Here is a 12819-nt window from a genome sequence, read left to right as displayed (position 1 = left end):
TTGGGTATCCCTGCAAATGTTGGCTAATTTCTATAAAATGAATAGACTTCAGTTAGGTGAAGCAGACTTTTGTAGAAGGATTTTCTAAGCCATAGCTCACTCTTAGCCAACCCAACAATTGGTAGTGATGGGGGTGAGTTGGTAGTACTGCTAAAAAATTGGATGACTATTGAATTTATGAACCCATCTCTCAAAGTGAGAATGAAAAAATTTTGTCTCACCTGGACATTTTTGTTCGGGATAGGGGGATAGGTCTATGAATTCATCCCACCCTGTATTTTTTCATCTCCTTCTTTCAGGAGGTTATTGCTCAGTAATGTTGCATTGTTTTCTTTCCTTTTTAGGGAAAGCTGATAGATAACAGGTATTCTTATATTAAATCAATGACCCTTGGGGCTATCCCAGTTAATGTGTTTTTGTCAGGTTAGACTGTTATAATATATGGAGATATACTTATCTCATAGAATTAGAAGGGACCCTGAGAGGTCATTAAGTCCCACCCCCTGCCTTCACTAGCAGGACCAAGTACTGATTTTTCCCCAGATCCCTAAGTGGCCCCCTCAGGGATTGAGCTCACAACCCTGGGTTTAGCAGGCCAATGTGCAAACCACTGAGCTATTCCTCCCTTCTCCCTGCTTAGATGCTGAGCAGATTTTTTTGCTACTGTTAATATGTGAAAGTGTGTTATTCAGATTCGATAGCAGCTTTGGAAGCAACTCTCTGGAGGGGCTATTCAGTGGGAGGAGTTATCTGGAGAGTCAGCTCGGCCAATCAAAACACCTGACTCCACCTCCTATAGCAGGGAGACTGTAGAACCCATCACTGTTGAATTTATAGACCCATGTCTCTACCCAGAATTAAATTTTCTGGGTAAGTAAGACAAATTTTCTCACTTAACCAGTCTACCTCTTTAGTTCCCTCTTAAGAACCATAGTGCCTAAGACTTAGAGAGGCTTCTGTATCTGTAGTTGAGGAGAAAACTGCAGAGGCAGTGCCTTGAGACATACATTCATTTGGGGGTCTTTGTCCATAGTTTGATAATCTACAGGTTGCATAGTGAAGAGTAGCATTGCTTCCCTTTGGTTTGAGATACATTTCACAGTATTCTTGGTAGAAAGTGGTTCTTACATGTAAGCTTCACATATTAAGATCTCAGTAAAATGACAATATAATAGAAGAGATTTTGGTTTATTAAGGACACATCTACAGAAGGACTTACACTTACTGGTGTAGATTTACACCACTGTGAGCGGCAGTGTACATCTACAGTGCTCCAGCATGTCATGCACTAAGTGTCCATGGGCACTAAAAGTTTCAAGTGTGTTGACGTGCTGTGGTTTGAAACAGCAGTAAAGCAAAGTGCACTAGGGAATTTTTACTGTGCATCAGTAGGGTCCACATGGACAGTTAGTGCATGGCCTATTGGAAGTGCTGTAGATTTATATCTCAGCTTACCGCTTATTGCTCATATAAACATACCACTATATTCCTCCAGATGCTTTATGTTTACCGAAAAGTATGTCCAGGCAAATTCACACTTTGACTGCTTGTGATGAGAGTTTTACATATATTTGGACTATGGATTGTTGACATGTTGAGTGAACTTGATAACAAAGCATATTGCTTAATGTTGTTGTTTTTAAATTTAATGTAATGCATCTAGAGAATGCATATTTGCTTTTCAGGTAACGAAATGCAGCACAGAGAGTACTGAAGGAAGTCCAATGGAAAACTACACTCAAGAGGATTGTATTATTATGGATGGGATAGCTTTCAGGGCTGGGGAGTGTATTGAGAACATAACCAACAAATTTAAAGAAATAGATTCTTTAATGGCTGAATTCCAAGATAGCTTGTAGCACTTAAAAAAAAAAGGAACCTGTCTATCCACTTTTCCATTTAGTCATAGATTCTTAAGTGAATAATTTGCATAGTTACAAAGGCAGTTATTTTAATTTAATGTTAAATGTTACCTGATAACATTGCTAACAAAACTAAAATATATTTTCAAATTGATAGGAGAGATTTAAAAGTAAATATCCATTTATAATTTTGTTGTTATTTACATGGCATATTTTATTAAGGCTTGAAACAAATTGTAAATAACTGAAAACTAGATTTAAAAATAAAAGCAAATAAGCTTGGTGTAGTGATTCTGAACTCATCTTGAATTCTGAAGGGATTCTGGCAAGATGGTGGATCTTCAGATGTTCAGAAGGAATTGATTAAAGTAAATCCTCTAGTAGTCATAAGTTTATATGGCTGAAATGCAATTTAACTACATACCTTTCTCTAATATGAAACATTGATGGAGTTTGTTAGTCCTTTGATCCACCTGTGCAATTCCCTTTGGGTTCTATTCAGCTCAAATTCACCTCTGGGTAACCCGCCTGGAGGCTGCATACCATTCCTAAGAATACTTCCTTCTTCTTTGAGTGGCATCTGGATATTCACACTTGTGAATCAAGGAGCCTGCACCATGAACTTCCACAACCTTCTTGAAAGCAGTGTTTGTTGGGGCCAGTTGCATCTCTCAACCTGGAGAGTTCTGAGGATATAAAAGGGGAAATGGCCCCAGTTGTTTCTCAGTTCCTTTCTAACCACTGTAGGTACAGGAACTCAGATCACACAAAGTGTCCTCAGTGCTTCCCTCATCTGCATTTCGTTTCTCTTTCTTTTTCTGTCCTTTTGAGGCAAAATTTGTTTATAGTTAGTCTGTCAGTTAGTCAAGTTTTTCTTTTAAAGAAAAGAGGAGATGCTATGTGCTTAAAGTGGAGCCAGTTTCCAGAGGATCTGTATCCATAGACCAGATCCGGATCTGGCAGCCAAGCATGGATTGGGGGCTGAAAAACGTGGATCCAGATCTGGCAGCCAAGATCTGGAGGTACCAACCCCCCGCTCACCCCCAAACCAAACCGAAAAAACAAAACCCAAGCTGTGTAAAGATCCATGGCTGACAAGTATGGGTTTGGATCCAGATGGATATGGGATCAGAACCTGGATCCAGATTTGACAGCTAAACATGAAGAACTGCCAAGCATGGGATCTGGTTATCTGGGAGCCAGCCATCATGAAGATCTGATATCTCTGACTTTTGAGAGATATGGTCTAATAGTTCTGTACCTCTCTTGGATTCAGCCCCGGGACAGTGGAGTATGTTACTAGATTTCCAACACAATGATCTTTTCAGAGTTATTTGACTTACTGATGCTGTTCCCAACATCCACTCCCAGTTTTGTGAATTCAGTGTGAGATGTGGCTCCTTGTAAAGGCACTGGAGCTGAGAGCTGTTTCTCTGACTTGCAAAGGTTTTCTACACTTCATGAAATTAAAATCTCTCTAAATTCTGATGGACGACATTATGGGAATATATTGCACAGACTACCAAAGAGGGATTTGCTTTAGCCAGTTGTGTCAGGGAAATTACCTGTTCATAAAGTTAAGTATCCTCATTGTATGGATCCAGGGAAAGATGATGTATTGATAGATTCTTTGAGAAGAATTTTCACTCAACTGTACAAATGCTATATCAAGGGCTCTATCATGTATTGTCATGTTTGTACAAATGAGGTAAATACCAGTTATGTCCTTTCCCTTAGGGAGAATGTGCTTGTCTGTGGTTCTGAACCAAAGACAGGCAAGTCCTAACCTCAATATTGCACTCATTTTCTACACTAAGAGCAGGATCTTCTCTGTTGCCCTTGATTCTATTAAATTACAGGTTTCAAATGATGGTTCAGTTGATACTAAGTTACAGTCAGTAGCCCTGGTTAGAGATTGTCAAGTCTTTCTGTGAAGGGGTCTGCTCACCTGTGGCACCTCCTGTTCGCCGTCACAGAGATTAGCTCTGCCAGCTGGTGCGCCCTCTCTAGATGGTGCCTTTTCTGTCATTTTCTCTGGCCGCATACCTGTCTCAGTCCAAGGACCGCAGCATCCTCTTCATGACTCAGCCCTCCAGCTGGGTCACCATCTGTATTTCCCCCTTTTAGGAGTGAATACCACTGTTCAATAGTCAAGCCACTTCCCCAATGGTGAATAGAGGTGACGTGGGCCAGCCCACTGCTTCAGGTCCCGACCCAGGGACCCTATAGATAGAAGCCTTCTGCTGTGTCTCCTCATCTTCCTTCAATGCTGCTTCAATTCCCTGGGTCATTTCCCCATGGCCCCAGCACCTTCTTTGCACTATTCTCAGGGCATTCAGTCAGCAAGTCCCAGCAGCCAGCCAGGAGCTCCCTATTGCTCCCCTGGTCCCTGCCATCAACTGCTCTGTCCAAGGTGCTATCCTTGCTGCTAGGAACACATTCCTCACTCCTTGGGCTCCATGCAGCAACTGATCCTGTTCTGCCCCACAGCTCCTTTTGTACTAACCTGCTGGGCCTGATTGGTTGCTCCATTCAGCCTCCCTCCAATTGGTTGCTTCCTGCTCAGCCTCCCTACACTGCTAGGAGGACTTGCCTCCCCTGCTCTTAACCTCCATTAACCGATTCCACTTGGGTGTGGAGTGAACACCCCATCACACTTTCATGCAGTATCATGGGTGTGTATAACCTCCCAAGCACTTTCTTGAGGGCGAGTGTGTCTCTCCTGTGGCCTGCCTCAGCTTCCCCTCCTTAATGAGGTACAAATGAAATGACTTAAACAGCCTGGTCAAGGAGAAGCCAAACACTCTACAGCAGTATCTCTCCCTTTAATAAAGCCTTCTGAAAGGAGCATTTGTACAAGGGTTTAAAGGTTCTTACCTCTGAGCTCAGTTAAAACTTAAAAGTTCCAAAACAATAGATTCTAAGTTCCACCAGTAGATTTGTAGTCTTTTCTCTGCTTATTCAGAGTCTCTCCCAGGCCTCCTTACCTGGAAAGTTTTTGCCTAATTCAGGCTTGCTCGGAGCTCCCCTCTTCTGGAGCTTCCGTTCTTCTTCTTCTTCTTCTTCTTCTTCTTCTGCTTTGTGGTGAAGAAGATTCACCCACTGATAACTGCCACCTACTATATTCCTTGTACAATCATGCCAATATACTCTCTCTACCCTGTGCTATATCCCTAAAACATATGAGAGCTTTTTGGCTGTTACCCACTTTCCCAATACTCTTCCTAAATCTCCTATAGTATATTCTGTCACCTTAAAGTATTTAAATTCTTCATAAAAAGCCTTTCTTTCCTGGGAAACTCCCTGCATTCCCATAACAGATGATCAATTCTTTGTTTAATCTTACATGTGCTATATAACCTATCTTTGTGTTCAGTAAATATAAATTATTATTCAGTGACCAGTTAAAGGTTTAAATATGAGTAATTGTCTGATCCTTTAGTTATTTTGGAGTTGTGCAGTATCGTCTATTTTGGGGCATACTTTATAGAATGTATTCCTCTTTTCTCCTTGGTCCATAATTCTCACCATTCCTTTTTTAATTCTTTTTTTAAACTAAACTTTTAAATTCCTACTTACTCAAAGGAATATTTATATCAATCTCCCCATTTTTTAAAAACATTTTTCACTTTCTTATCTGCCATTTCATTGCTAGCTATCCCAGCATGTGAGCTTCTTTTCTCCTGAAGAGCTTGAGCTCTACAAAGGTTTTTATTAGACTCAGGTGTTCCTTACTTAATTAACTACCTTCCAGCTACTTAGGCAGCTAACTACCCCAGGTGGATCTGGGTTAGCTCATTGCCTTCAGTGGAGCCTGTTGCAGGTAGGTTGGGCATGTTACAACAGGGCTGCTATGTGTATCTCTAGTACTGCTTGGGGTAGTTACTTTGCTGTGAGAGCTGCAGAAAAATACACTAAAAGAAGATGCTATTCTTGATAGCTGAGATAGCCACTAGGCTTGTATCTTAGTAACTATCTCCTTTAAATTGCATTATTACAGGACAAGGGATGACCATCCCCATCCTAACAGTCTAAGATGCCTGGGCTTTCAATCTCTTTCAGAACCCTAGAATGTTTGTATGTCCAAGTCTCATTTATATTCAAGTAGGTAGGTATCATACTTTGCACATTTAGAGAATGTTGTCATTGTTTATTTGGGACCAAAACTTATCTACAAATTTGCCAAAGTCTCGGAGAGATGGAGCTGACGCAAGAGAAATCATTCCACCATCGTCCATGTTTGTCCATGTAACACACTATGTTTGACAGTTAGCATGATCTGACAGGGCTTCAGCCTCCTGGAACTGTCAATCCTCATCCAGAACATAGACAGCATCTGTGGCATGCCCTCATGCTGTGTTCACCACGCCATGTTGCATGACTGATACTGCAGATATGTATCTGAGTTTTAGCCATTTTTTCCCCTCATTAAGACTTGTTTTAGGAGAGTGAGAAGATCAGTCATGTCTATCCACTCTTGACATGGCATCCAGACCCGATTCCTGTTTTGGCAGTTCTGCTGTCTTTCTTTACCCAGAACTTCCTGTCTGTTGTACTGCTCGCTAAACTCCCACAAGTGGAAATATGCAGAAGCCACCTAAAGAAGAAATGAAGGTTACTTACCTGTAACCAGAATTCTTTGGGATGAGCCGTTGCATATTGATACTCCCTGCCCACCTTCCCTACTTCTTCAGATTCTCAAATTAGGAATTACTCAATTAGAGGACAGGTTTCAGAGCGGTAGCCGTGTTAGTCTGTATCAGCAAAAACAATGAGGAGTCCTTATGGCACCTTAGAAACTAACAAATGTATTTGGGCATAAGCTTTCATGGGCTAAAACCCACTTCATCAGATGCATGGAAAATACAGTAGAGAGGTATATAAATACACAGTATACGAAAAGATGGGAGTTGCCTTACCAATTGCGGGGGTCAGTCTAATGAGACAATTCAATAATAAAGAATGGTAGTGGATGAGTCACTACAAAAACTAATTTCCCCCCTGCTGATACTCACACCTTCTTGTCAACTGTTTGAAATGGGTCACCTTGATTACATTGAACTCATTAGCACTACAAAAATGATTTTTCCTCCCTTCTTGTCAACTGTTGAGAATAGCCCACTTCCACCTTAATTGAATTGCCTTGTTAGCACTGACCACCAACTTGATAAGGCAACTCCCATCTTTTCATATGCTGTGTATTTATACCTCTCTACTGTATTTACCACTACATGCATCTGATGAAATGGGTTTTAGCCCATGAAAGCTTATGCCCAAATAAATGTGATAGCCTCTAAGGTGCCACAAAGACACCTCATTGTTTTTGCTGAATTAGAGGAAGGAACTGAGGGGTGGTTGGGGCCACTCCTTATTTTTATATCCTCAAAATTTCCAGGATGGGAGGGTGGATGGGGGATTGGCCCCCAATGTATATTGTTTTCCAGAATGTTCTGGAAGCTCATGGCCCAGGCACCTGGATCCTATAAATGTGGCTATGTAGAGGCTCATCTCTAAGAACTCTGGTTACAGATAAGTAGCCTTCATTTCTCATAAGTGGCCATGTTATGCATTTTGGCATTGGATGGTTGCTATAAGACTTGAAGGAATGATCTCAGGAGACATGCAGAGGACACCTACTGCAGTGCTTTCCCCGACCTCTTGCTGGAGAGTGAGGTTCTCTCTTACTGACAAGATATGGAAGATTTTTTAAAGGGGGTTTAAAGTGCATAAATGTGGTTTTCAGAGCAGTTTAAAAGAGTTAGATGCCGAAATCCCAATCTCCAAACTAAAATAGAAGTTTAAAAACAAGAAAAAGAAAAAACAAATGTACACAAACTATTAACATAATAGGAAAGGGTCAAAATATAGCCAGTACATGCAAACAAACAGAAAAGACAAGAGTTAAAGCAAATAAAAAACTAAAATAGCAACATAAGAGCAGGAAGAGGCAGATTATATTTTAATGTTAAAGATGGTTGAAATTTTTTAAATTTTGGGAGGTCAAAAATGGCCTTTTTTCAAAAAGTGTGTATCATCATTGTATTATCATCATTGTAAAAAATCATTTTTTGAAAAAAAATGTCATGCCTTTAAAACATTTCCCCCCAAAATTTACTTAAAGGGTTATTGAAATGATTATCAAAATTTTTCATTTTCTGAAAGCCTGATAAATGGGAGTTTTGCCATTGACTTCAATGGCCCAAGATTTCACACGGCAAGTAGTCTCATTGACTTCAGTGGGACTACTCACAGTGCCTAAAATTAAACACAAATGTAAGTGTCTTCAGGATTGAGTCTTCAGATTGTAAAATCTTAGGGCAAGGAAATACTTATTGCATGTCTATAATACACCTAGCACATTTTCAGCAATATGTAAATAATAATAATACAGAGTTCTTTTCTGAGAGAAAAAACATTTTCAGGAAGGAAAGAGAACACAAGTACTCCCTTCAAGTTCACTAAAGATGAAATTCATCTGCATGTGGAGAGCTGCTGCAAGTCTTTCCATGTGACTTAAGGCCTATATAAGGGTTGCATGGGTCTACTGGTTGAGCAGCAAGAGAGGGGTGCCTGTACACACCCTGTGTGCTGCAGAAATGGTTTCCATGTCACATAAGACAATGTCAAAGGACATATCTGATAAGCAGAGAGACTGCAGTTGCTAATTACGTGGATTCATGTTCTGTTAACCCACGCAAATAGTGTGCAGAGGCTACAACCACTGTTCCAGCCTATATGCCAGAGCAGCTGCAAGAGATAAGCAAAAGGACAATTCTCAGTTGTCCCACTTCCTACCCCTGATTTGGAGGTGTGATGGGGTATACTTGCCCTGCACTGGACAGGAAGGAGTTAACCTCATACTGTGGGCTGAAGAAGCCATGACCCCTCACCCCTCCTGGGCATGCTCCAACTGGAACCTCAGTATAAAAGGGAGCAGCCCAGCTCAGTCTTCTCAGAGTGCAGAGGAGAGAGGATGTGTGTTGCAGGCTCATGGCCAGGAGCTGCTGGAGCCCCAGACAATGGAGGATAGACACACTGAAACACGGTTGGCCATGGAAGCCTGTGAGAAGAAGGAGTTGTCAGGAGCTTTGCCTGCCAACTACCTCAGAGACCCTGAGGACCTGCAGACTACAGAGCAGGACGACAGGCTACGAAGTAGCCCAGGGGAACCAGATATTGATCCAGTTGTGGAACCAGGAACTGAGTCACTGTGTTCTGGAGAGATCCCTACTGATCCAGTGGTAGATACACTTGCTGCTGACAGGGCCCTGGATGGGACCTGGTGGAGTAGGGAAGGCCCTTGGGCCGATAGGCCACTTTACCCTGCATATAAGGGCAACCATGCCCGCATTGAAAGGTGGTCTGATTGACTCTAACCATTAGGTAATATCACCCTGAGGAAAAGGACAGTTATTTGGATTTGGCCCTGGAGCTATAACGCCCCTGTTCTCCCCCGGTTCCAAGAGGTGATGGGGTTTCCCTGCCCTGCAACAGAGGGGCTTGACTTCACTGGCCCATTCTTTCAGTATTTCATTTCTCTGAACTCAGCACTGAACTTAAAAGAGGAGTGAATTTCACCCTGAATTACTTGTTATGAAAATGAATAAATCTAAAATAAAAGTTTTCTCTAATTTTAACATACATTTTTAACTGCCTCATTTAAGCCTCTGCTAATATAACTCATGTTTGCGTCATGTTAATGGTAAAAAAGTGAAAATATTGCTAACTCACTGTTGTGTGCTTATAATTAAAATGTAAAAGGACTTAAATTCAAGAATGCAAACAGAAATCTAAACTAAAACTGGGACTGTAAATATTGTATATTCCTTAAAATAAAAATTGTTGCGTAAGATTGGAAGATAGCTAACCTGATGCTCATCTTTTAAAAGGAATCAGGGATGACCACAGGCTTACAGGCTCACCTCAGCATTAGGAAAAGCAGGGCCGACGAGAGGGGGGGAAGCCAGTACAAATTACTGGGGCTCAGTGGTCTGGAAGGGGGCCCGGGGCCCAGTTTTGTCAGCCTGGTCCGCCCTTGCTGGGGGTCCTGAAAAATTATTTTCACTGGGGCCCGAACCCACTCTCGGCAGCCCTGAGGAAAACTGACAGAATGTAATTAAGGACAGAGTAATGAAATGCTTGAATATATATATGCTGATAAGGTCAAACCAGCTTAGTTGCAAGAAGGGTAAATTTTGCCTCTCTGACCTGTTAAATTCTTTCATTCTGTAACATAATGGATAAAGGGCATCTGGTGGAAGTAATTTATTTGGATTTCAAAAGGTTTTCAATAAAATCTTTCACAAGAAACTAGTAAACAAAACAAGTAACCACGAGGTAAGGGCTAAAGCCCTGTCAAGGATTAAAAATGAACTAGCAATAAAAAACAGGATTCTAGCAATATAGAGGAATTATTAGCCATGCACGTGAGACACAAGAACAGTGGGTTTCAGTGGTTTCACCCAGCAGGTAATGTTTCAGCCTGAGTCATTATGACTGTATCTGTGCTGGCAATTTTCAGGAAATCTCTCACCATTGCATTTCAACCAGCACTAACAATAGTTAGAGCTCTGATGTATTTTTGGCACAAGTGTTTTTAACCACCATGTTTTCTAACTCTGCTCAGAGGAGGTGATAAAAATGATTGTGCTCAGTCTACACTCACATTCTAGTTATTGCTAGTACAGGTGAAAATGCGATGGTCAGAGATTTCCTGAAAAATGCCAGTGGAGACAAGGTCTATTACTACCATTATCTGTCCCTGAGGAAAATCAGCATCTGCTCAGTTAGTCTTGCTATGAGTCATTAGTCTTTATATAACCTTAAGACATACAAGACCTGTCTATTCTACCACAAAGTCCAACTAGGAAACCCTATGTTAAAAATAATTTAAAATAATTTGAGCTAGCATAGTTTTGCCTCCAGTGTAGATAGGTCATAGCGAGGTTATGCAGATTTTAACACTGCAAACAAAGGCAGTAATCTGCTCTTGGTAATGGTTTTCAAAAACCATTTAGCTACACTATGATCTGTCCACCATGGAACAAACCTGTCAGAGCTGAAACCATTTTTAAAAATAATTTTTAGAAATGATTTTCTATCACCATCTTTTTATAAGATAGACAGGGCCAGGTTGAGCTGTCTTATTCTCCCACTCCAACATATGGTAATTTGAAAGTTCTCCAAGTAAACAAGATATGCTCACAAGTCAAAGTTAAAAAGTAAATATATTAAAAACCAGGTACAGAAATTAATTACAATTTAACTTGGTTGATTTATTACCTGTCAGAAATTTAAAAAATACTAAGTTTAGAGGTTAATCAAAAGCAAACATTGATGCAACAATAAAAGAGAAACCAAGCACAGAAAAGTCTGGTTAAGGTTTACATAGCAAAATTTTATTGAACTCCCTGAATATTTTATAATTGAATATTTTATAACATTAAGCACCATAAACAGCAGTGTACTAAGGCAACAGTTCTCAAACTGTGGATCACAGATTACTTGTGGTCTATACAGCCATTGCTGGTGGTCTACGTAGAGCTGGCTGGTCACATAATGTGGTCTCTTGTTCTCCTTTGAGTGGTTGCAGGTATGTATTCTGCTCAAGTGTGTGTGAGACCAGCATATCAAAGCTGAAGAATTTTGCCTCACAGTATCCCTAGCATCTGTGCTCATGCCCTTTCCCTCATAGCCCCTATTATGGCTATATAAGGGTGGTGCCACCCTGACTCCTCTCAGTTTCTTCTCACTGCTTATGATTACATTTGGAGCGATTAGTGTGATCTTATCTCACAATTGCCTTTGCAGTTTTCTGTGAATTCCTTTCTATGTAGTTATAGTTATTCATAATGCCCTTTGTTAGTTAGTAGTAGTTAGTTGGGTAGCTTTTCCTGGTGGGATGCCCTCACCGGGGTTTAAACATTGTCCTTGGTGTGGGATAGCTATTCCCAATAGCAGCCCCCACATTAAATGTCTGTTGTGCCTGGGGGGAGGGATTCATTAAGGAAAGATCTCCACCTATAACTCCTTTAAAAAGAGTATAAAGAGACTTAAGATTAAAGGCAGCGCCTTCTTGAATAGGCAATGAATTATGCCTCAGCGCAGGAGATCACTGTGGAACATCAGGCACCTCAAAGAGCGCCTGAGCTAATACGGACTGGTACTTCTCCACCAAGAAGGAAGAGGGATTGCTCTCCTTCATTGGGTCCCCTGATGAAGAGGGATTGCTCTCCTTCATTGGGTCCCCTGAGAAAAAGAATCCACAAAATGGACCAAGGCCATTCCAGAGCTCAGGGAGATTTGTCTTCATCTTCTAGGGCAAGTAAAAACCAGCACCATGAGTCTTCAGGTACATGGGCTAGAGTTGGGCCATCAACCAGCTCTACAGTACCGATGTGGGACAAGGGGGACACTGTACCATCAACTCTGGTACTGCCTAAGGGTATCTGAGTCGGGTAAAGACAACAGAGATGGCAGCACTATCAGTTTTCACTCTGTACCAGGCAACAGCAGATTTGCCTGTGTGTCCCTGACTCATCTCTTATTCAGGGACATTTGACTGCAGTGGTGTCATCCTCAGTGTCCTTGGCTCCCCTGAACTAGTGGCAGAATTACTGTCATTGCCAGCTCTGTTGTCAGCACCCCAGTTTACTCATAGTGCAGGGGTGCTGTCAGCTTCCTGCTTGGCACTGAGGGTTTCACTAACATGAATAGAATCTTCGGTACTCACTCTGATTACGACACAGTCTGCATCTGTGAGCCTGGGACCAGCTTTGTTTTCAGTACTGATGCCTGTTTCAGGTCCGAATATGAGTGCAAGGTTGGCACCAGTATTCAAGGAACCATTGACTGTTGGTTTACGCAGGGTACTTGGCATCAGGAGCAGCTCCCCTGCTACCATCAGACTGCTTAGAGGGGTCTTCACAGTCAAGCTCAGAGGCATCTCCCTCCCCTT

General features: G+C 41.5%; 1 protein-coding gene across 9 annotated transcripts in view; it reads left to right on the top strand.

Moving 5' to 3' along the window:
* ZCWPW2 (zinc finger CW-type and PWWP domain containing 2) overlaps positions 1-12819 on the top strand; it is a 178171-nt gene that overhangs the window by 129172 nt on the left and 36180 nt on the right. For 5 of the 9 annotated variants that reach the window (XM_045008019.1, XM_045008024.1, XM_045008020.1 and 2 more), the window contains one exon: positions 1686-2004. The exons of 1 other annotated variant lie outside the window; for it this stretch is intronic. In XM_045008019.1, coding sequence (XP_044863954.1) covers positions 1686-1859 — 174 coding nt within the window. In that variant the 3' untranslated portion in view covers positions 1860-2004. Of the gene's footprint in view, positions 1-1685; positions 2005-12819 lie in introns of those variants that run through there. 3 more of the 9 variants (XM_045008026.1, XM_045008028.1, XM_045008025.1) reach the window with 3 other exon arrangements.

The sequence above is a fragment of the Mauremys mutica genome, chromosome 2, assembly GCF_020497125.1.
Source record: "Mauremys mutica isolate MM-2020 ecotype Southern chromosome 2, ASM2049712v1, whole genome shotgun sequence".
Classification (NCBI taxonomy): Eukaryota; Metazoa; Chordata; order Testudines; family Geoemydidae; genus Mauremys; species Mauremys mutica.
This window is presented reverse-complemented; position numbering and strand designations above follow the sequence as displayed.